The 23,725-nt window shown below is 34.4% G+C and overlaps 2 protein-coding genes across 6 annotated transcripts in view; both read left to right on the forward strand.

The window, feature by feature from the left end:
* The window catches only part of LOC147410914 (Single hybrid motif superfamily protein), an 89,162-nt gene that overhangs the window by 61,346 nt on the left and 4,091 nt on the right, over positions 1-23,725 (forward strand). The window contains exons 2-3 of one of the 2 annotated variants that reach the window (XM_086441656.1): positions 14,292-14,377; positions 20,166-20,425. In XM_086441656.1, the coding sequence (XP_086297782.1) occupies positions 14,302-14,377; positions 20,166-20,425 (336 nt within the window). In that variant the 5' untranslated portion in view covers positions 14,292-14,301. Of the gene's footprint in view, positions 1-14,234; positions 14,378-20,165; positions 20,426-23,725 lie in introns of those variants that run through there. The other variant, XM_086441650.1, reaches the window with a different exon arrangement.
* On the forward strand, positions 1,831-20,306 carry LOC147410917 (Tetratricopeptide repeat (TPR)-like superfamily protein). 4 transcript variants are annotated; one of them, XM_086441604.1, is made up of 10 exons: positions 1,831-1,914; positions 1,999-2,063; positions 5,370-5,572; positions 5,650-5,882; positions 7,615-7,864; positions 8,063-8,208; positions 8,289-8,494; positions 9,070-9,194; positions 10,154-10,754; positions 20,166-20,306. In XM_086441604.1, the coding sequence occupies exons 1-9, from the start codon at positions 1,876-1,878 to the stop codon at positions 10,735-10,737; spliced, it is 1,851 nt and encodes a 616-aa protein (XP_086297730.1). In that variant the 5' UTR covers positions 1,831-1,875; the 3' UTR covers positions 10,738-10,754; positions 20,166-20,306. The 4 variants fall into 4 exon arrangements, with proteins under 4 accessions (XP_086297730.1, XP_086297736.1, XP_086297746.1 ...); XM_086441610.1 differs by lacking the exon at positions 20,166-20,306 and adding an exon at positions 14,187-14,321; XM_086441620.1 differs by lacking the exon at positions 20,166-20,306 and adding an exon at positions 14,183-14,307.

Raw genomic sequence — 23,725 nt, forward strand, 5'->3', positions numbered from 1 at the left:
TCAAACATTACAAGCCACTAGATTTCAATAAATAAATAAAAACAGATTAAAAGATTATACATATAAATAAATAAATAATTTAGTAAGAATTTTTTCTTTCCCAAACTAAAAGTCTAGCCATTAATTATTTGGAAACTACCTTAAAACATCCTTTATATTTTATAAAATTTGAAAACGTGTATTATGAAAAAATTATATGAAAATTTTAAAAATGAGTAGTTTAAAAAACCCTTAAATAATTATTGATATTGGAGATACCTCCTATGTTTCATGATTTAAAATGATACATTAATGACAAAAGAATTAATTGTGTCAAAACTGGTTAAGCGGGTTAATATTCCTAATCCAAATCTGATTCATTGAATAATTATGTTAGACAGATCAACGCTATTATGACCCAAACCAAATTAGACTTGACCCAAACCTACTTATTACCTGTCATTTTCGAGTCGTGTTAAGACTGCCATAAGACTTAATATACCTTTTGCCTAGGAATGCAATTTGGTTTGGTTTTAGGTCAATTTGGAATCGAATGCTGGTTCCACTAAATAAGAATCAGAATCGAACCAAACACCATCGGAACCAAACCAACCCAAACCAAACTAAGGTCGGTTTGGTTTGGTTCTATGGGTTGTCAATATTCTATAAATTTGAAGTAAAATATTTCTAATTAAAAAACAAACATAAAATTTCGTAGAATAAATCATTAATTTATCCATAAAAATTCACTAATTTATCAATAAAAAAAGTCATTAATATATTTTCTAACTCTTAAAATAATTCATAATGCATATATTAAACAAGGGTTCGGTTCTATACAAGCTTGATCTGAAAATTGAATCAAATTGGCTAATTTTTCATTTTCTTTACCTAGAACCAAACTGTAATTTTTTTCAAATTGAACCAAACCACCCCAAAACTATCAATTTGATTTGGTTCTCAGTTTGAATTGAACTAAGTTGCACCCCTACTCTTGACTAAATGCTAGTAGTGAAACTTGGTTTGGTTCGAGGTCAAATTGGAACCAAATTGACATAGGTTGATTCCATTAAATAAGAACCAGAATTGAACCAAATTCTATTGGAATCAAGGCAACCCAAATCAAACTAAAGTCGATTTGATTCTACGGATTGTCAATATTCTTAAAAGTAATATTTTTTAATGATAAAACTAAACAAATAATAAACATACAATAATCACTAATCTATCCATAAAAAATCATTAGTTTATCCATAAAATCACTAATATATGTCCAAACTCCTAAAATAATTTATAATAATTGTTATATACATATATATTTATTTATCGCACAGGGGTTTGGTTCTTAGTTCTATAAAAGCTTAATCCAATAATCGAACCAAATTGGTCGGTTCTCCATTTTCGTAACTCGGAATCAAACCGCAACTTGTTCCAAACAGAATCAAACCACCCCAAAACTATCGGTTTGGTTTGATTCTCGATTTGAACCGGACCAAGTTGCACTCCTACTACATGCACTCTCACACAACCGTCTCTCTCACCTTACGAGAATTCCAATGGCGAATGAACTTGGGATTGCCGACAATCTACAGTGAAACTATAGTAAGATTTCCAAAAATGAAAGTTACTTTAACGAGTCAGACAAGTCGGACGATTCACACTGACCATTTCTACCTGAAAGCCTCAGAAACCAATATGACTCACCCGAGTCATATCTGACTCGGACGAGTTTTTAAAACCATGTGAATAACCCAAATTCCGGTTCATTAAACCGCCAATAAAGATTTGAGATTTGAGAACCGTTTCAGCTTCTGTTATTCTTGTCTTTATGTGTTCTAGAATTTTAATCTTGTCTGTTTGGTTTCAGTTGGCCACACCATTGTTATCTTGAAAGATATGGTTACAAACTTCCAAGTTCCAACTAAGCTCTGTAAGGTCTGTAGATATTTTTTCTTATTCATATATAGTACCTTTTATTTCTCTATTATCTGATTTTTATTTATTTATTTAAATTTTCAGATACCCACTAGAATTGCAGAAGAAGAATCTCTAAAACAGTTCTTGCTTCACCAATATCTATCCATGTAAGTCTTCTCTCTTTCTCTCTTCACTCACTTTCTACACACACATGCACATTTGAACATCAACTTTGCATTTCTATTATCTTCTAAGTCTATCTATTTTTTTTTTTATAACCATCTTAATCTGTAAATTTGCTTCTGCTTTGTTTGTTTTTTTTGTTTTGTTTTGTTTTGTTGGGTTTTTAGTGTATTTGGTTTGTTTAATGAAATTGGTTCTCTACTAAATATATATATATTTTTTAAATACAATAAAGTTACCATATTCTGAACATCATGGTGATTCCTTCAAATGAGACATTTTTCCTTGTAATTTTTCATTTTCAAGGCTTTTTTTGGTTTTTAAGAACTTGTAAGAAACAAGTCTTACTTCACCATCTATCCATGTAAGTTTTCTCTCTTTCTCCCTCCACTTTCATTTCTACACACATATATGCACATTTGAAAATTTGCATTTCTATTACCTTCTAAGTCTGTCATTATTTTGTTTTATTTATAATCATCTTAATCTGTAAATATGCATTTTTTTTGTTGGTTTTTTGGTGTATTTGGGTTGTTTAAGAAAATGGGTTCTCCTTAAAAGTCTAAAAAATAAAATAAAATAACCATATTCTGAACATCATTTGGTGATTCCTTCACAAGTGACTTTTTTCCTTTGGATTTTTAAGGTTTTTTTTTTTTTTTTTTTTTTTAAAAGAACTTGTAAAATACAAGTCTTCCTTCACCATCTCTCCATGTAAGTCTCCCACTCTTATGTTTGAACATCAATTCTGCATCTCTATTAAATTTTAAGACAATAATCCATTAATGTAACTTCAACACATCAATTTAATTAAGCTTATTAAAAATTTTAATCTTAATCAATAGTTTACAGTAGGGAGTGAAGTGGCTGTTAATGGAAGCAATGTGCAAGTGTAGTCTTTGTTTCCTTGGTTGGATTGGCTAAAAGTAACATTGTCATTTTTGCTATTGAAATTCAAATCGGAATCACACACAATTTTAGCTAAGGAGGATTTTTTAGAGGATCATTGTGGTGCCTCCTTTGAGGAGCTGCAAAATTACTATAAAAAGACGAAGTTGAATAGCTTATAAAACCATAGTCTAAAATCCAGAGCAGTGAGACTCAAAGAGGGAGTCCATTCCTATATTAGTGACTATTTCTCAATAAATTCAGTTAAGGTAGTTAATATTTACATTAACTAAATTATGTAAAATGGCGAAAAAAATGGGTAAAATAAAGTGGAATTGAACTCAAATCATCAGATTGTAGGACTAAAGAACCAAGATGGTTTTCCTAATTAAAAAAACCCCTCAATAAAATCATATCTAAATCTTCCATATTTAACGATTTCTCTAACTTCAAGTGGAAATCCTGTTTCTAAAGGTCAACCTTTCTATTCAATTCTAGGTTTGGCTCAGCAATCAAAGATTTAGGATGATAGCATCTTTTTGAGCCTGATTCAGGGATCATGGGCTTGAATCCTTGGATTAGAGGCCCTCTCAATAAATGCAAGTGGCCATACTTTTTGATTCTCCAACAACTCACCTTCAAGGAGATAGGAAAGTACGTCGTCAACATGAACCTTTTGAATATTTGATTCTTGAGCCAAGTTAGATTTAACAGAGATGTTGAACTTTCGATACTTGATTTGCATTTTGAATCATGTAAGAGAATTTAAAGATAAGCTTGAGGTCATGATTGCAGACAGACTAGCACAATGTAGAATTTAAGAACCTCTCCACACAAAAATCCTTATCGAGGATCAGAACTATGCATTTTATCACTTAAATGAGGAACCAAGCTTGAGGTCATGCTTGTCGAGGCAAGTTCCATTCATTAACTTTTTCTGGTGATGCTCATTTTTATTGAGGCAAGTTCCACCGACTTATACTCACACTGTATAACTGAGGGTTCCTTCTCCTGTGATGTCAAGTTTGACCATAGTTGTTGAGAGAATTGAGCTTGAATCCCAGGCTCAGGTCACTCCCACTGAAGTGGGCATGCAAGGGTTGACTTGTGTCTTAGATCCCAATGATGATATTGCTGGCATTCTAACCAGGTTATGCCGAAAGGGAGGAAGTTGCGATTGATGTGCTATTGAAGATCATACCAAGCCCATGGAGATGGACAGCTCAGATTGGGAGATTGGGTTTCGACTTCATGCTAGAGTTAGGAAGTTCTTCTTTTCCTCCTACCTACTTAGACTTGTCCTCTTCATATTAAATTCTTGCTTTTTATGGGGTTTACTTGCACCGTGAAAATAGCATGGACAAAGACCCTTGTGACTATTCGACATTATTTGCTATCTTCCATAGAAGATGAGAAAAATAAGAAGAGTTTAGAGTCTTGTTAAGCATCCCCCACACTGTATGGTGGGTTCTTCATTTGGGTATCCCATTAGAGCTTCTTTCACTTTGCTTTTGGGTTTTGATCTTCTTTGGCCAATTCCAAGTGAGAAATTTTACCGCTTACCATGGATCCCTTTTGACTTAGTTTTCTCTTGGATTTTCTTGAATATTTTGTTATGCTTTTCCACTGTTGGACATAGACACATAGTGTTGTAGGGACATTTCCATGGAACAAAGAAATAGTTTTTCCCATTAAGTTTGGACGAGTTAATATGTGCAAAATCATTGTCTATAATTTCTTGATATAAGGCATTCATGGCTTGATAGGAAAAATAAAATCTATTCAAAGAAATTCCCAATATCGAATCCTTTGTCTTTTGAATATTTGTATCCCATATCACGAGCAACACACTATTGTTTTTGAAATCCACAAGAAAATTGGCCCACGAAAAGAACAACAATCTTGGATTCACATAGGACACAAACACAACGTTTTCTTGTCAATAGAGGAGATCTAAAATCTTCCATATTGGTCTACAAGTGAAGCTTTCTCAATCCATTCAATTGGGATTGGGAATAATCACATTATATTAAATATTATAAATTGATAGCACATTAGTGGATTTGTGTATTGATCAAGCCTTATGGTCCATTGTTTGGATTGGAATTGAGGTGACTCCCTTCATTAAAAGCCAAGAAAAAGCCATTATTCCTCCCTATGCTTGTGGAAACTGCTATTTCATTTTCATACACACACATATATGTATTCATGGAAAGGTAACATCTAAAGTCACTAGTGGGCCCATGGCCAATTGTCGTAAGATCGTTACAAGTTGAACACTTATTGACCCTTCATTCCTGACAAAAGATCGTCCATTGGCTCATCCCCATGGTCATGAGCAATAAAGCTAATTCGCATTTTAGAGATTATGGACCAACAATAATTTTCATTGCTTTTTGTAGGCTGATGGTTGAGTGCATGTTAAATCGTACCTTCTCGGACTCAATAAGTGGACTTGTTTTCTTTCGAGATAAGAGCATCCTTAGGTGGAGAGTGAAGAATTCGAAAAGTGGCACCTTTGAGAAGGGGAAACGTGACAGTCTTTTTCTCGACAAACGTGGCAGATTGAGAAACTTTAATAATAAAAAGCTATCTAGGAAAAGGGGTATGCTTTGACAAGGATCTTTTACCTATTATTTGAGAACAACAATATGATAAAACGTTCGATATTAATGTTTATAGGTGGTACTCTAAGGGGACGGGGATGGAAATATGGATCTGGTTTCATAGATGGTGTCTTCCCGGTAATGAGTCCAACTGGTCAACAGCTTTTGGACTTCTTAAAGAAGGAAGTAGATGACAAAACAATATGGGCTTCTCTTGATACTCTTCCCATTACTCATAACACTTGGGATGACCTTATTAATGTGGTGGTTCAGCTTCGTTTCAATAAACAATGGGACTTGATTGTGTTGGTAAGAACAACTTTTTCCCCAACTTTCAATGTATATCTAGTTGTGATCTTCAAGCATGGTTTTTAATCTCACTTTGATGTCTTGTCTCGTTCATGGACGAGATTGAGTTGTCTCGGATGAGTCAACTCACAGACGAGATAAACCATTTAACTCTGTTTATAATTATTTATATATATATATATATATATATGGGTTGGGATCCTTTGACTCCTAAGAATGACTCATGAAAAAAACACATGATCCCAACCCTTTAAACACAAAATCCAATGGTTGAGATTTATGAGTATCTTGATAACACAAATCTCGTAGATACTTATCCCAAAGATAAATCTCAACCATTGGATTTTGCATTTAAAGGGTTGGGATCATGTTGTTTTTTCATGAGTCATTCTTAGGAGTCAAGGGATCCTATATATATATATATATATATAGGGAAATGTTCAGCAACAAACATTTTGGCAAAACATTTTTCAAAACATGGGTTAGAGGTTTTGGAATGGGCTGATTTTTGGTGAGGATGATCTCTACGGTGAGGAGATCATCATCACTAAAAATCGGCCCATTCCAAAATTTCTAACCCCATCAAAAATGGTTTACAAAAAATGGACGATCCACGATTTTTCAACTTGTAAACATGGGGCTAGAAGTTTTGGAATGGGCTGATTTTTGGTGATGATGATCTCCTCATCGTAGAGATCATCCTCACCAAAAATCAGCCCATTCCAAAACCTCTAACCCATGTTTTGAAAAATGTTTTGCCAAAATGTTTGTTGCTGAACGGGACCCTTATATATATATATATAAATAATTATAATTTTTTATTATAAAATAAGGTTGATTAGAAGGTGTTTAATCATTGCATTATATTTTATTTAGATAATATGTATTTAAATTCTAAAAAATGAACTATTTTAATGAAAATATACAAAATCCCAGTTCACTCAGCCGAGTTTTACCGACTCAGATGAGATTTTCAACATCTCAGCCAAGTCATATTGTTTATATCGCAAGATTCTGCAGGCTTGAGACGCCTTGTCTATCCATCTCTTTGATGGACAATACCAAGATGACTTGCCCAAGTCATCTTGGTCTCAGACGAGATTTGAAACCATGGCTTTAAGTACTTCAATCTATGATTTTTAGGCCTTGCTTGTTACGCCGCAAGCATTTACATGTGCTTGGTAACAACAACGGAATTGCAAATTGCTGCAAACAATTGTGTCTGGAACCAACCTTTCACGCAATTGACAGCACCATCCTTGTTCTTTTGACTGACCCATCATTTTAACGTAAAATGGCTCCAAAATTTACAGGAAAAAATGGCTGCAAATTTTTGGGCCTCTCTCAATGCCCACCACCACCACACCACTTTTTGTTTTCTCTTTCAACCCTCCATCATAAAATTTGAGTTTTGTATTGTACACCCACTTATATGTGTGAGTTCAAGTCTTCAAACCACCTAGATAGGATTCCCTTGTCAGACCTATTGAATTGTATCTCCATGCATTTTCTCTTGACTTCGATTACTTGTTTACGCCCCGTTTTGGATGGAAAGTAGGGATTTGAAAGTAGCTTTGGGAGAAAGTAGAAAGCAGTTTTCCTTTTGCTTTTTAAAAATCTACAAAAGTAACATTTTGTGTACCAAACGGGCTTTTAGGGCGTCTCTAATTAAACTTGAAATTTTAAGTCTACCTATATGTTTTGTTAGCTATAACATAAGTATTTGCTTCAGGTATGTGAATGGATATTGTACAGGAGTTCCTTCCAACCAGATGTCATCTGCTACAATTTACTTATAGATGCTCATGGGCAGAAATCCAAATACAACAAGGCCGAATCAGTTTACATAGAACTTTTAGAAGCTCGATGCGTTCCTACTGAAGACACTTATGCCCTTCTTTTGCGTGCCTATTGTGCATCTGGGTTGCTAGAGAAGGCTGAGGCTGTTTTTGCTGAGATGCGAAAACGTGGACAAATTCCAAGTATGTTATTTCTACAATCTCTTAAATGTTGAACCCAACATGGACTCATTCAAGTTGGGAGCTGTCTTTTGTATTCAATGAATTCTTACCCATTTAATGATCAAATCAAATTTACATTAGCTTGTAAATATTGAATGTCACATCTTTTACTTAGGTACCTGTGAATTTATCTAGAACAAGCCTCGATTTTTTACTCAGGTGTGGTTGTATACAATGCTTATATTGATGGGTTAATGAAGGGAAGAAACACTGAAAAGGCAGTGGAGATTTTTCAAAGGATGAAGAGAGATCGCTGCGAGCCATCTACAGACACATATACAATGTTGATCAACTTATACGGAAAGGTGGGTCCCATTTTTTATTTTATTTCTAATTTGTTTCCTCCCTTGTGAAGTCTAAATTTATTGTGTTATTTATATTGTAGGCCAATAAATCTAGTATGGCTCTAAAGTTGTTTCATGAAATGAGAAGCCAAAAATGTGCACCTAATATCTGCACCTACACTGCTCTAATCAATGCATTTGCAAGGGAAGGACTTTGCGAGAAAGCGGAAGAAATATTTGAGGAGTTGCAAGAAGATGGGCATGAGCCTGATGTGTATGCTTATAATGCTCTCATGGAAGCTTACGGGTAAATGTCCATTCATCTTGTTATGGTCTCTTATCATGGCATAGTTGTTTCAAACCATGTCGCTAGTAATAGGGGAGCAACTTGGTTCTGTTTGAGGCCGAATTGGAACCAAACTGAAACGCCAATAGAACCAAACCAAACTAAGGTTGGTATGGTTCAGTTTGGTTCTATGGATTGCAAATATTCTATTAACTTGGGTGGAATATTTATAACTGAATAAAGAAATAAATATATGATGAACATAAAATTTTATATAATAAATCATTAACCTATCCATAAAAAGTCATTAATTTATCAATAAAAAAGTCGTCAATGTATTTTCTAACTCCTAAAATAATTCATAATAAATTAATTTATATTTATTTATTACATGAGGGATCGATTCTCGGTTTGGTTCGGTTCTATACAAGCCTTGAACCGAGAACTGAACCAACTTGATTGGTTCTCCATTTTCTTAACCCAAAACTGAACCACAACTTGTTCCAAACAAGCCCAAAGCTATCAGTTTGGTTCTTGGTTTGAACCAGACCAAGTTGCACCCCTAGCTAGTAATACTAACTTTCTCAATCCAACAGTCGTGCAGGTTTTCCATATGGAGCTGCGGAGATATTCTCTCTAATGCAGCATATGGGATGTGAACCGGATAGAGCTTCATATAACATTATGGTGGATGCATACGGGAGAGCTGGTCTTCATGAGGGTAAGATTTGGAGACCTTGTTGAATCTTGCTTACTATAAATTTAAATATTCGTAATTAATATACTTTATTTCAATTTACGTGTCACACATTGGACTATAAGAACGTGCAAATTGGAAGTTCTAAAAGAGCTACGGGGGGACAAACAAGGGTGTGAATTGAGTTAGTGGATATGAACACACTTGGATTAACAGAAGACGGGACTTAGGTAGTGTTAACCACCCAACTACTCCAAAAGACCGATCTATTGAAGAGGGAGAGAACTATGAATATAAGAGGGGGTCATGGGGCTTAACTGGGGTATGACACACCCAAGAGTGGATAAAAATACACTCAAGACTCCTCCTCACCCATAAGGGTGGAAATAATCAAACCTGCTTCTTATACGAAGCTAGTGTTCTGATACTATGTTAACCAACCAACTAATCCAAAAGATTATTCTATTGGAGAGGGGGAGAACTATGAATATAAGAGGGTCACGGGGCTTTACTGGGGTATGACACACTCTAGAGTGGAGGAAAATATACGCTCAACTGGTAGAAATGAAGGGGCAGGATTCTTCAGTCGATCCCACATTTTTGGGACAATGCTTTGATGATGGTGATGATGATCATCATTACATTGAAATGTAGACTTAAAATTCCTTAATCTTAGCTATGAAGACACATTGCCTTGATCAAAGACACGGATTAAGATAAAATTGAATTGATGAAAAAGGATTCATGTTGCCAACCAGAATAAGACAGTGATTTCCAAATCAATCCAACTATGTTACCACCAAATTATCTATTTATGTCATTCTAAAATTACTCTTAATCACAATGGAATTTTGCAACTCAATTTAGGCATTTATGTCCTCTATTTCGAACTATTTGTAATATTAATTATAGATTTCAGGTTATCTTATTTACTTCATGGCCTGTTTGGTTTTTTCCCCCTTTTCTCTGGTTTCTTGCTTTAGATGCCCGGGCAGTGTTTGAAGAACTAAAACAACAAGGAATGACTCCAACCATGAAATCCCACATGTTACTATTATCAGCCTACTCAAAAACTGGGAACATTGCAAAATGTGAGGAAATTGTGAATCAGATGCACAAATCAGGACTCAAACCGGACACGTTTGTCCTGAATAGTATGATGAACACATACGGTCGAATGGGCCAATTATCCAAAATGGAAGAAGTTTTGATTGCAATGGAGAAGGGGTCATATCAAGCTGATATAAGCACATATAACATCTTGATCAACATGTATGGTCGAGCAGGATTTTATGAGAGAATGGAAGAGCTATTCCGATTGCTTCCCACCAAAAACTTAAAACCCGATGTCGTGACATGGACATCTAGGCTCGGGGCCTACTCTAGAAAGAAAATGTACGTGAGATGCATAGAAATCTTCGAAGAAATGATTGATGCGGGTTGTTACCCGGATGGAGGAACAGCTAAAGTCCTTCTCTCGGCATGTTCAAGTGAGGATCATATCGAACAGGTTACGACAGTTCTTAGAACAATGCACAAGGGTATGAGGACAGCATTGCCTATATAATGTCAGTCAAACCCAAGGTACGCAATTAATTTACTAGCCAAGATCATGTCACAGAACTTATATTGCCACACCAACTTTTACTATAACACCCGATTGGCAATATTAAGTGGGATGTTGGGGTACAGATAACCATTCTTTGCCCTCTTTGTGGAGAAGAGGGTATCGATTTGTGAATCTGAGAAATACTTAAGAAGATATTGATGCTTCTATTAAATGCTGTATATACTCTTTGGGTGAGTTGTATTTAATTGCATTAATTGGTGTGTTAGAGAAAAGTTGATGTGGTAATATAACTTCTTCTCAGAACTTAATAGAGAAAAAAAGAAGAAGAAAATGTGTTTAAATTTTGCTTGAAAGAAAAAAAAAAAAAAAAGATTCTTGGTAATCAGCATTCATATTATTGATACATTATCAATCTCGAAGCCTCAAAACATTATTTTTGTGATTCAAAGCTCATGCTTCTCATGATGACAAACCTAACCTAGTTTTCCAATGATTTAATTGATAGGAACTCTGGGAGAAATCGTCTCTTGTAAATTCAAATTAGTTAATATTTTTTAAATTACAAAAATATCTTTATATTACATTAAATCACAACTTATTATCGAGCAAAATTATCTGTTTAAAATTTCTAAAACACCTAGTTTAAGTCAATTATAAAGTCAATCGAACCTTAAATACTAGTTTTTGTAATTCAATTACAAATCCGCCTGTCATCCATTAATACTATTATAATGGCAGAGAGAGTGAGAGGGTAAGTATTGTTTACCCAAATTCATATTAAATAAAATTTTAAATTATAAAAATTCTTTTGGATAAATTCATTGATACATTTAAAAAATAATTTATCTAACGAATTTGAGGAATCTCAAACATTAGCCTTTCTACCCTAATAGTTGGTGAATAGTACATGTCCCTTCATTAATTAATATAAATCATATTAAACATATTATATTATAAAACACTATCAAGGTTTTACGATCGAATGGTAATATATATAAGAAAAATTGTAATGTGAAATGCTTCATTGTGATGTTAGCATCCTTGATACTTCTATTTTTTTTATATTAATGAAACCCATAATTATTTGGTTTGGCCTGATCCCACCATTTAGAGATGTTGGGTTTGAACTAGGATTTTGAAGCAAGACTTGGGTGGTGTTTGTTTGTGCTATTTTTCAGCGCTTATTGCTGAAAAAAATTAAATTCAGCACTTTTGTCAAAATAGCGCGTTTGTTTACTCGTGCTCATTGTTGAAAATAAGTGAAAAAAATTCAGCACTATTTTGATGTTGAAAAAAAGTGCTGAAGCGGTAAGCACTTCGTTTTTTTCAACACGGACAAGTATACCCTTTGTTTTTTTGAGCATGGACAAGTATGCCCTTATTCTTAAAAGGATATTACCTCTTATATCCCATGGATAAGTATACAAACACCCCACAAATTAATAAATCCACACCATAGCTAAATTATTTTGTCTTATATGGGTTAAAAGTTTTGGAATGAATTGATTTTTGGTGAGGATGATCTCTATAATGAGGAGATTTTCCTCACAAAAAATCAGCACATCTTGAAACTTCTAATCCTATCAAAACAAGTTCAAGAACAGTAAATTGTCCATTTTTTTTTTAAAACTATTTTTAACGAGTTAGAAGTTTTAAAATAGGCCGATTTTTTGTGAGGATGATCTCTATATCATATAAACTATCCTCACTAAAAATTTGCTCATTCCAAAAACTTTAATCCATATAAAACAAAACAAAAAATGACTATAGTGTGGGTTGTCCTTATTAATTCATAGGGTGCTTTTATAATTACACATCCTTCATTTCCATCAAATATTATTCATCCAAAATTAAGTTCTTTTAAAGTTGATTTCAAATTTTGGTGACTTGTATGACATTATTATTTTTAATTTGAAATTTGTGGGCTTTTATAAATAGAAATTATTATTTATAAATTGAAGATTTGAGTATTATTTATTATTTAAAAATAAATTATATTTTAATTTTATAAGAAATAATATATTTTATTGTGTTTGATAATAAATAAGCATTTGAAACATGCAAACAATGTATAATATGATTGTAAGGGTAACAAAGACAATTTATCAGTTTCAGCAATATGTAACAAACATGATTCAGCATCTAAACAAACAACTTTTTCAGCACTTATAAGTTTCAGCGCTTAATGCTATTCAGCACTTATTTTTTTCAGTTTAACAAACAGCACCTTGGTCATCATGGCCCGATCCATCCACAATCCTAGATACAAAATGAGAAACACTTTCCTTACTTAGATACTGAGGAAGACCTTACTAAGCCTCATCCACAATAAAAAAGATCTCGAGATTCAGAAAATAAGTCGTAGAGATTTGTTACCTTTTTTTTTCTTCACTATCTTAGAAAGGCTAGTCGGACTAATACAAAATAGCAATTGTTCTTTAGTATCTGTATTATCGTATTTTTCCAAAGTTATATATATCCCATTTTAGTTAGGGGGTGTCAATGGGTTAGTTCTGAATCCGATTCCAAAATAAATGGAACTGACATCAGAACCGTCAAAAATCACGAGCATCCATCAATTTCGATTCTCAATAATCGAATGAGAAAAAAAGCATTTCAAATCATTATATAAAAAAATTTCCTTTCAAAAAATTAATATATTATCAACAAAATTGTTAACTTAGTTATAATTTATTATACTTAACATACAAATTAATTATTTTTTTCAAAAATAAAAATTTATTATTTTTAAAAATAATATTTTTTTTAAGAAGAGTAACTCATTTTAAGTTTCAATTGATAATTTATATAAAACATTGAAGAATTTTATACAACATGCATTTATTTTTGAAATAAAAAATTCTTTAAATCATTTATAGTATGGAAAAAAATGACAAAATAAATCGGTTCTGGGTACTCACAGATTCCCATTGGATAGATCCTAACAATTCTAGTTCTTATCTGTTCGATTTTATTTTAGACCCGACTCTAATCAGTTCCACTAAAAGGGATCCGGAATGGGGGTATTTGGTTCCAGGTCGATTAAATGGGTAGCATTGACCCCCTAATTTTTTTTTTTTGAAAGGTCAACAGGGTTAAGGCAGACCCAGACCAGCTACAACCTCAGGAAAGGACAGCCCCTTTTATCCTGGGAAAGAAGAGAAACGAGGGAAGGCGAAGATCCACAAGCAATCTCCAAACAACCCAAAGAAAAAAGAAAAGAAGCAAGGTAATCAGCCACCTTGTTGGCTTCTCTAAAAACATGCAAGACCCCCTAATTTTGGTATCTTGATAAGGATACTTTTCTACCAAATCTCAGTTGTACCTAAGTTTAGTCTAGTCGGATGATCTCAACCGTCAGATTAATTTGTATTCTGTATCGACGGTTATTTGAATTTTAAAATTTTCTGATGAAGTGGGTCCACAATGGACTATGCGTCAGTTAGGGAGAAAAATTGAAAATGGGGCAAGCACTCGACATTGGGTTGGTGGCCAGTTCATTTTAAAGAGCAAAAAAGAAACCAAACATTCTCACAGTAGAGAGAGAGAGGTTTGATTCTAATGGCGTCTAGGTTGTGGGCTTCAAGGGCTGCGTCATACTTGAGGATCTCTTTGGTTCATAGAGGCTTCTCTTCCGGTAAACTTTTATCCCAACTTTTTTTATCCACTTTTCATCATCTTTTTCTAGAACAAATAAAAAGTAGAGAGAATGTAGATCTTGTTGATGAGAGTGTATAAAATGCCAGATCCATGGTGGGTTTGGTAAAAGATCTGGTTTTTGAAATGGGTTCGGTTTGTTTTGGTTTTTTCTGTTGTGTATTTCAAGTTTAGGGATTGGATCACAGCAGAGATCAACGGGTTTGTGATATTTTTGTTGATCTAAGGAAGTTTAGGGATTTGATTCGGTTAATGGGATCGATCCTTTTTATATTCATTTATATCTATCTAGAGATATATCTTCTGTGAAAGTTTTTATTTTTGGAAAGAAGCTTTAAATTCAGTAATTCTTATTTAATTCAACTTTTTTTTTCTTAGTTCAATGTGAAAAAGAAAAAAGGTTAGATATTTGGCTGTGATCAAAGAGGAACATTGAAAATGGCATGGATGGAGGTAGTATGAAAATCTATGAAGGAAGCGAATGGAATAGAGTTAAATGGAAACCATAAGATTCATGTTGCCGATCCAATAATCGGGATTAAGTGTAGATGGTGGTGAATAAAGAAAAAAAAATCCTACAAATCTTCATGGATTTGAATAATGGTTAATGAGTATTGTTTTAATGATGTTGGGTAGGCTTGGACTCATTATTTCTAGTGGTTGGATTTTTTATATTGGGTTATACAATATGACCATTGATCTTTGGAGGACACTGATCCTTGATTATTTGATTTGATTTTTTATTTTTTTAGTCTAAATCTAGCAATGCATAGTGGGGAATTATGAAATTGCAAGTGTGCTGGAATGCACCCAATCCAAGTACTGAATTCAGAGTTTTAAAACTCATAAGAGACCAAGATAACTCATACATGAATCACTCAACAAATTAACTCATCCGAGATCCAAGATGACTCACCCGATATTTTGAAAATATCAGCTGAGATTGTGAAAACTCAAAAAGAACCAAGTGGTTTTTGTGTTTTTATGTAAAATAATCAATTTTTAAGAATTTAAATGCTAGTGATCAATATAAAAGTAGATTTTGTGATTTAGCATCTATTATTAATCCACCTTATAATAGTAATAATAATAATAATAAAATAAATACATCTTTATAAAAAAAAAAAATTAAACTGATTTTAAATGGTTTTCTGGGTTTGAAAACAACGAAACAAATGGATTAACATATTTTCATTTTTTAGCAAGCTTGTCTCTTACTTGATTTAACTTTCTATGAGATTTCATTTTATGCATACATAATTGTGGTGTATATCAGGTCCTTAAGATTAGCAACATCTCCTAAGGAATGTTTCCAATCCAACTCTGGTTTTTCACTGTTGGGTATCAGTTATATGTTACATTCTTCATTTTTTAATCAATAATCTATCCATAGTCTTCTTTAGGTATGTTTATGTCCTACTAGCGTGGCTTTTTACGACTATAAGCATACCCCAAACTGTTTTTTTTCACAATAAAGCACATTTTTGTAATTATTTGTTTCATATTTATGCTCTACACATATGGTGTAGCAACTTCTAATTTATCCATATTTTTCCATAGTTCTTTTCCTTTTTCTAATTTATAAAATGACCACAAAAAAGTTTTCATTAAAGTAACTATCATATATACGATGCAAATCTATCAATTTTTGGGCTAGCCAGATATGCTTTGGTGGAGATATTTTAAGTATTTTAGGTATTTGTTTTCTGGAACGTAGTTGATGAAATAGGAGCAGCAACCTATTGTTTGTTTGTTTGTTTGAAAAAAAATAAAAATAAATAAATAAGGTAAGCTGTACTAGAATCCACGACCTCAAAAGTTGCATCGCAATTTGTCAACCAACTGAGATATGGGTCTAAGCCCTTGGTATTTTTTGTTGTCACCATAAATTGGTGACTATGCGAAACTAGTTTAAGCTGATAAAGATGTAGTGAGATCTTATTTATTTAATTGTTATTTTTTTATAATATAAACTTTTTTTAAACTTATTTGGAGAACCAAGCTTGCTTATGCCTTGTGAGTTAAACACCAATGCTCCCTTTCCATATTGGTTGAAGGAAAATTGTGATATGGATTAGATAAGTGGTGTGGCTGCTGGTTGCATCACATAGTTTTCATTGCTGGGTGGCTGGTCTTCTAGGCTGGAATATGCAACTCCCTTTTTTGAGTGATTTGAGCTTCTTTTGGGTGAAGAATGTGCATAGGTAGAACAATAATCTATATAATAAAACACAACGGTGGGTTCACTCCTTTGTCTCAATCTTTAAACCCCATAAAGAACGTATCTCGGGGACACAACTTTTACTTTTATTGTATTTTCTCTTCTTTCACTTTCCAAGGATACCCCCAATTTTATTGCTTTTCATCTTCTACTCATGTTCCCTGAATATCCCTTCAACTTTAAATACCCCTCCAACTTTATTGTCTGTTTTTCTTTTACTCCCTTAACCCCAAAGAGGATGACTGTGCAGTAGGCACGGGTAAAGTCTGGTATCTTATAATGTCTGATCTTGCTCAAAAAATGATTTGTCTCCAATGCATAGGTAGACTAGCCACCTACTAGTAAGGTCAGGCTTCAAGAAAAGTGTGAGGATTTATATAATATTAGTATTGAATGAGGCCTTTTATTTGTTTTAAGGTTTGGAATACATTAAGAATAACAAAAAAGAAAGGGGATCTTTCTAGGAGAACTCCCGAATATAAATTCTGTTAAATGCGGTGAACTTGCTCGTTTCAGAGCTGGTACCAAAGGGGGTGAAAAGTATCACAAGATTTCAAAATGGTATGATCTAGGCCATTAAATGTTGGGGATTGATAATGTTACCCTTTCATTTATCATTTATCATTACTGGTGTTTGAATTATAATTTCTCTGTGGATGCCTACAGGAACAGATCTTTTTTGTGGGTCTAAGGTGGCTTATCTTAAAGAAGTTTGGGTGTAATTCTCAGCCAGTTTGTCCTTATACAGTGCACTGATAGAAGCTTTCTGTGAATTTCTTGCAATTTTACCTATGTTCTCTTTGCATTTTATTAACAGAGAAGGGGGTTTGGTAAAATATGTTAATACATTAAATGATCAAGAACTAGGTTATTTGATGTGGTTGAGGCATATAATCACTTCATTTACTAGAAACTGACTCCAAGGTTTAAAATCTCGTCTTGAAAAAAATGTGAGAATGTCTCGACTGGAAGATTCAATATTCAGGATCAATGTTTTGTTTTTGTCTCAGCCGAAACATTCCAAAAAGCTACAAAACTTTAAAACAAGACTGGGTCACTTAGTTAGCATTATGAATGACACTGGAGAATGTGAGGGTTGGCTTGAGGTAAAGTAGGACAGCCTAGAAAAATGGACAGTTTGGTAGGACTAGTTTAGGTGATTCTGAAAAGGTCCTTTAGAGCGGTTTGACTTGAGAGTTTGAGTGTCAGGTTAAGTGTGGGAATTGTTTGTTTTTTATATAGGGATATTCTTTTTTCTTTTATATAATAATAAATTGTGGCCTTGTGGGTTGAGAGGATTTCTAGTTGGCTGAAACTATGCTAAGAGGGATTGTGAGTTGTTGGTCCATTCATGGGGAAAAAGGCTGGAATTAAAGGTGGAAACATGATTATTTGTGTGGACTAAGAAATCTGGATAATTAAAAAATAAATAAATAAATTAGATTAATAAAAAGAAACAAGTAGGGTAAAGAATATATGAGGGCAAACATGATTATTTGTAACGCCTCATTCCAAATATTTGGGATTAGAAGAATAGCCCTATGCCTCATCCCACTTGGACTCAGTTGGGATCCTCGTTTGTGGACTCAAAGAGGCTGCTGTGGAGCCTCACACCATTTGCCATCTGTTGGGGGATTTGGTTGGAATGTAATAGTAAGGTCTTCGTAGGAAGGTGTGCTTCTATGGAGGAGGTGGAGTCGTCGGTTCGGGGCCTTCTGTTCTTTTGGAGTACGGTTTTCAAGGAGTTCAAGGATATCTATTTTTGAGGATTTTTTGGTTAGATGGGAACAAGTCTGTTGTATTAGACCACCTTAGTGGATGTAGCTTGTTTTCTTTTAGCCGGTCATCTCGACCGCTCTTAATGAATTGATTTTTTACTTATAAAAAAAATTAAATAAAATAAACTCTTCAGAGCTATATCTTCTGTTAAGGCATGCATCTTAGTCTTTTCGTACTATCTCTACATGTCATTGTCGGACTTTGTCTCTCCTTCAGAGTTATTGATCTGTTCCAAAATGCTCATTCTCACTGGTGCAGTCATTGATATTTGGGTACATGCCCAAACCATATCAATCCACTTTCCTTTTATTTTGCCCCTCTAGGGATTACTTTTAGAATCCTCTCATATTTTATTTTATTGTTTTTAGTCTTTCTAATTTATCTCAACATCACAAATTCTGCTATACATTCTATGTTCATGTTCTTGACGCCCGTGCACATAGCCGGGCCTACAGTTGTCTTGTAAAATCACCATTAGAGGTAAATCATACACCACTAACTTGTTCCAACTCTTAACTTTTTTGACCAAAGACTCAATTGGGAGAGATTATAACTTTTTCTCCTGATATTAGAACAATTAGCCCCAACCCTCCTTTCTGTGTTTGACAGTGATTCATATGGCTGAGAAACTTGCTGAAAGACTGGAATGGTGAGAAAAGCCTACTTTGCATGTGGAATGGTGGACCCAAATCCCATATGGTGAAAAAACCAAGTTGGGGAAGGGGCTGAAAGTGGGCCCATGTGGGTTGTAGTGACGGGATCTTAGCCTGGTAAACCTCAGCTAGGGCTACTGCATAGGGGTGTAACTTGGTCTGGTTCAAACCAAGAGCCAAACCAAACCAGACTGATGGATTTGGGTTGGTTTGGAACAAGTTGCAGTTCGGTTCTGGGGTTAAGAAAGTGGAGAATTGATCAAATTCAGTTGGGTTCTCAGTTCAAAGCATGTATAAAACCGAACCCTTGATGACTTGCTACTCTTTTGGAATTAGGACATTGATTAATGACTTTTTTTTAATGGATGGATTAGTGACTTTTTTTTATTTTATAGACAGACTAATAACTTATTACATAAAATTGCATGATCATATTTATTTTTCCATAAAAAATATGTTACTTTCAAGAAAGGTTTATAGGATAAAATTGCATGATCATATGGGCATGGGCATCCTCTTTAAGGCTAAGAGAGGTAAAAACAGAAAAAATCAATAAAGTTGGTGGGGGGTATTATTTAAATATTTTTGAGGTTAAGGGGGTAAAAGAAGAAAGTAAAATTGAAGGGATATTATTGAAAAATGGGAGGGGGGAGGGGAGGAACGACAATGAAGTGGAATTGGTGAAAAGGAATGGCAATAAAGTGAGTAGAGTGGACCCCACAACAATGTAACTGGATGGGATGTTTATCCCCCACAAACTGTAGCAAAATGGGCCCTACAGTTGTGTTTTAGTATATAGATTGGAAACCCATAGAACTGACCCAAACTGACGCTAGCTCGGTTTGGTTTGGTTTGGTTCTATTGGCAATTTGGTTCGGTTCTGATTTGGTCCCAAACCCCACCAAGTTGCACCCATACTAATGCATCATGTTTTGGCTTGGGTCATCAGCAGTACACTCTCTTCCTTTATCCCTCAGTTTCTGTGTATATGAACAATCACATAAACCCACCTACATGTGTACTGTATTGATTAAAATTTTCCATATTATTGAGGGTGTGGCAATGCGGCTCAATGTTTTCATTTTTGTTGAATCTTTTGTTTCTTCTATTTGCAGTTGTGAAGGATCTAAAATATGCCGACTCTCATGAATGGGTCAAAGTTGATGGTACTGCTGCTACCATTGGAATAACCGACCATGCTCAGGACCATTTAGGTGATGTTGTGTATGTTGAATTGCCGGAAGTAGGGGCTGCCGTAACCCAAGGAAGCAGCTTTGGTGCAGTCGAGAGTGTCAAGGCAACCAGTGATATCAACTCTCCTGTATCAGGGAAAGTGGTCGAGGTCAATGAAGAGCTTAGCAGCTCCCCCGGTTTGGTGAGTGTTCTAATGCTAGATTATGAGGCATTTTGATAGATTCGTCATAATAATTTATTGAAATTGATTGTCTAGAATTGAGCATTCATCTAGTTCATTAGGGGGCTTATATAGCTACACCAACTTTTTTGTTATTGCACCCAGGTTCATGAAATTTTATATAACACCAAATAAGGATATAGACACCAACAAAAGGGGTTGTGAGATAAAAAGGTAAAAAAAGGAGTGGTGGAAGAAGGGATCAGCTATTACAGCAATATGACAGGTGCCGACCTTTGATTTCTTCCTCTATCGCTCACTTTCTTTCATTCTCGCTCTTAACTGGTCCTTTTAGTTTGATTCCGTTCTCACTCTCATAACCAGTCCTTTTAGTTTTAGATTTCGAAGAGCTATTCTCACCTGAGTAGAATCTTATATAAGTTCGGAGAATAAGAGTCTTTTATTTGGGAGATCCCATATGCAAGTACTATTTACATGTTATCGCCCCCTTAAGTTGAGTGAAATCTCAGAAAACCTTCTTCAGTTTCATTACAAAATCTCCATTGAAACTAGCATTGTTTTTAATACCCCCTTGTTTGTCGAAGTTAAATACAAAAGAGAATTATAGTATCTAATGTTGGACACAAAACTTACAACACTATTAAATTATTCCAAATATTATTTTATTTTTAAAAAGATTGTCATTCATAAATCAGAACACAAGCATCTTTCTGTCAATTTCGTTCGACCAAGGCATCCTATTTTTCTGATAAAAAACACTATGGTTTTGAATTGATGTGGCCTTTTCATAAATAGGTTTGGAAAGTGATACTGTGGCCTCCATATTAATGGATCTTCATGACACCACCAAAAATTGTCACATGACACATCTTATGGTGCATTGATTTCATGAATTTTTTTTTTTTTTTGATAAGTATTGATTTCATGAATGTTTTTTTTTTTTGGTAAGTACTGATTTCATGAATTTTTTTAAAAATAAGTACTGATTTTATGAATTTTTTTCTTCACTCTTTTAACGGGAATTAGATACTAGAAACAAAAGAATTTGAGAAGAATAATTGTTAAGTTTCTTTGTGAGAGCTTGATAGGAATTTATATTAATAAAATTGTCCAAAGACAAAAATGCTCTTACAAATCAGAAATAAATAAAAGCTAAATAAAAATTATATCTAAATATCAACTAGAGTTAAAAATACTCCCCCTCAAGGTGGGGCAAATATATCAACTAAACTTAGCTTGACAAGGTGAGAATTAGTGATAGAGGGACCAACAACTTTGTAAGCATGTTGGCATGTTTATCTGAAGAAGGTACGAAGACTATCTGAAGATCACCAGATCGAACTTTCTTCCTGAGAAATTGGATATCAATTTCAATATGCTTAGGTCTTTCGTGAAGGACTGAGTCAAAAGTAAGCATGATAGTAGACTTGTTGTCACAAAACAGAGTAGAAGAACCAGAGACAAGAAATCCCAACTATATCAGCAAAAATTGAAGTCAAGTTAGCTCACATATGTCAAAGGCCATAGCACGATACTTAGCTTTAGTAAAAGGAAACCAAATTTTGTTTCTTATTTTTTCACGAGATAAGGTTATCACCACAAAAAATACAGAAACCAATATAGATCTCCTATCTATGAGAGAACCAATATAATCAGCATCTGTAAAATAAGACAAATGCGGCTGAGCAATGGTAGAGTAGAAAAATCCAAAATCAGGGTGCAACTTCAAGTAATGAAGATACGATAAACGACAATAAGGTGAGAAGTACGCAGAGTATGTATGAACTGACTAACCACACTAACCACAAAGGACAAATCTGATCTAGTATTAGTCAGATAAATCAGACGACTTACAAGTCTCTTATAAAAAGAAGGATCCGATAAAAGATCACCAAAGTCAATATGAAGACGATGATTCTGATCTATAGGAGAGGAAGCAGGAGGACAACCAAACATCTCAGTGTCCTAAAGAAGATCCAATGTGTATTTACGTTAAGATAGCGAAATACCACGACGAAAGTGGGTACTTCTATTCCCAAGAAGTACTTGAGTGGACTCAAGTCCTTAACCTCAAAAACACGATCTAATGGCAATTTAACTATGTTAATCCACTGTGCATGATCTTCAGTCACAATAATGTCATCCACATAGATCAAAACAATGATTCAACAACCATCCACTCCTCGACGAAAAAAACAAGTATGATCTGAGTGGTATCTAGAAAGTTTCATAAATACAATAACCTTAGAAAATCATTGAAATCAGGCTTGCGGGGATTGCTTCAGGCCATACAGAGATTTAAGAAGGCAACATACTTTCCCAGAATACTGCACCTGAGGACGAAACCTTGGAGGAGAGTCCATATAAATAACCTCAGTCAAATCATCATTCAGAAATGTGTTCTTTACATCAAGTTGGTGAAGTGGCCAGGAGTTACATGTAACTAGAGAGATAAGAAACAAACAGTGGAAGGTTTGGCGATAGGAGCAAACGTGACACCAAAATCTTTCCTTGGAGTTTGTGTAAACCCCTTAGCAACTAAGCGTGCCTTATACTGATCAACAGTACTATCTGCGAGATATTTCACAGTGAAGACTTATTTATAACTAACGGTCCGTTCCCCAGATGGGAGAGTAACAAACTCCCAAGTATTATTTTTCTGCAAAGCATCCATCTTAGCAGTCATAGCTTTAGTCCACCGAGGGTCTCGCAAAGTCTCTAATACAGACCGAGAAACTTGAATAGAATTAGTGGCTACAAGGTAGGTCTAATAGGAGGAAGAAAGACTTTGATAGGAAACAAGTTGGGTAATAAGATGATCAATAGCACACTTTTACTTATCTTTACGAACGGTAATAGGTAAGTGAAAGTCAGAAATAGAAGGATAAGAATATGTATATGTGTGGAGATAGGAGGTGATATACTTGAATCCAAGGAGAAGGTTAGCAAGGGTGTAGAGGGGTGAGGGCGACGAGTGTAAACCTTAAGCGTCGGCAAAGATGAAGGAAAAATTGGAGACAACAATATTATAGGAGACGGGTCTTACAAAGTAGATGTGGCATGAAGGTATAAAACATTTTCAAAGAAAGTAACATCAAGAGAGTGTGACGCGGTGAGAAACTTGATCATAACACTGATATCCCTAGGACGTAGAGGAATAACCCAAGAAAATGCATTGAATGACTTTGTCATCCAATTTTGTACAATTGGGTGTCTTATTTTGAACAAAGCACGTATACCCAAAGACTCAAGGTATAAGTAGGAAGAGAATGTTATCAGGTTGAAGGACATGAAGATGCA

Source organism: Akebia trifoliata, chromosome 1 (genome assembly GCF_017979445.1).
Source record: "Akebia trifoliata isolate Shusen 1 chromosome 1, ASM1797944v1, whole genome shotgun sequence".
Lineage (NCBI taxonomy): Eukaryota > Viridiplantae > Streptophyta > Magnoliopsida > Ranunculales > Lardizabalaceae > Akebia > Akebia trifoliata.

Excerpts from the sequence above, each read along its gene's own strand:
- LOC147410917 (XM_086441604.1), top strand. The coding sequence starts at position 1,876 with ATGGTTACAAACTTCCAAGTTCCAACTAAGCTCTGTAAG. Across the intron at positions 5,573-5,649 it reads AAAGCTATCTAGGAAAAGGG|GTGGTACTCTAAGGGGACGG; the intron begins GTATGCTTTGAC and ends TAATGTTTATAG. Across the intron at positions 7,865-8,062 it reads AAAACGTGGACAAATTCCAA|GTGTGGTTGTATACAATGCT; the intron begins GTATGTTATTTC and ends TTTTTTACTCAG.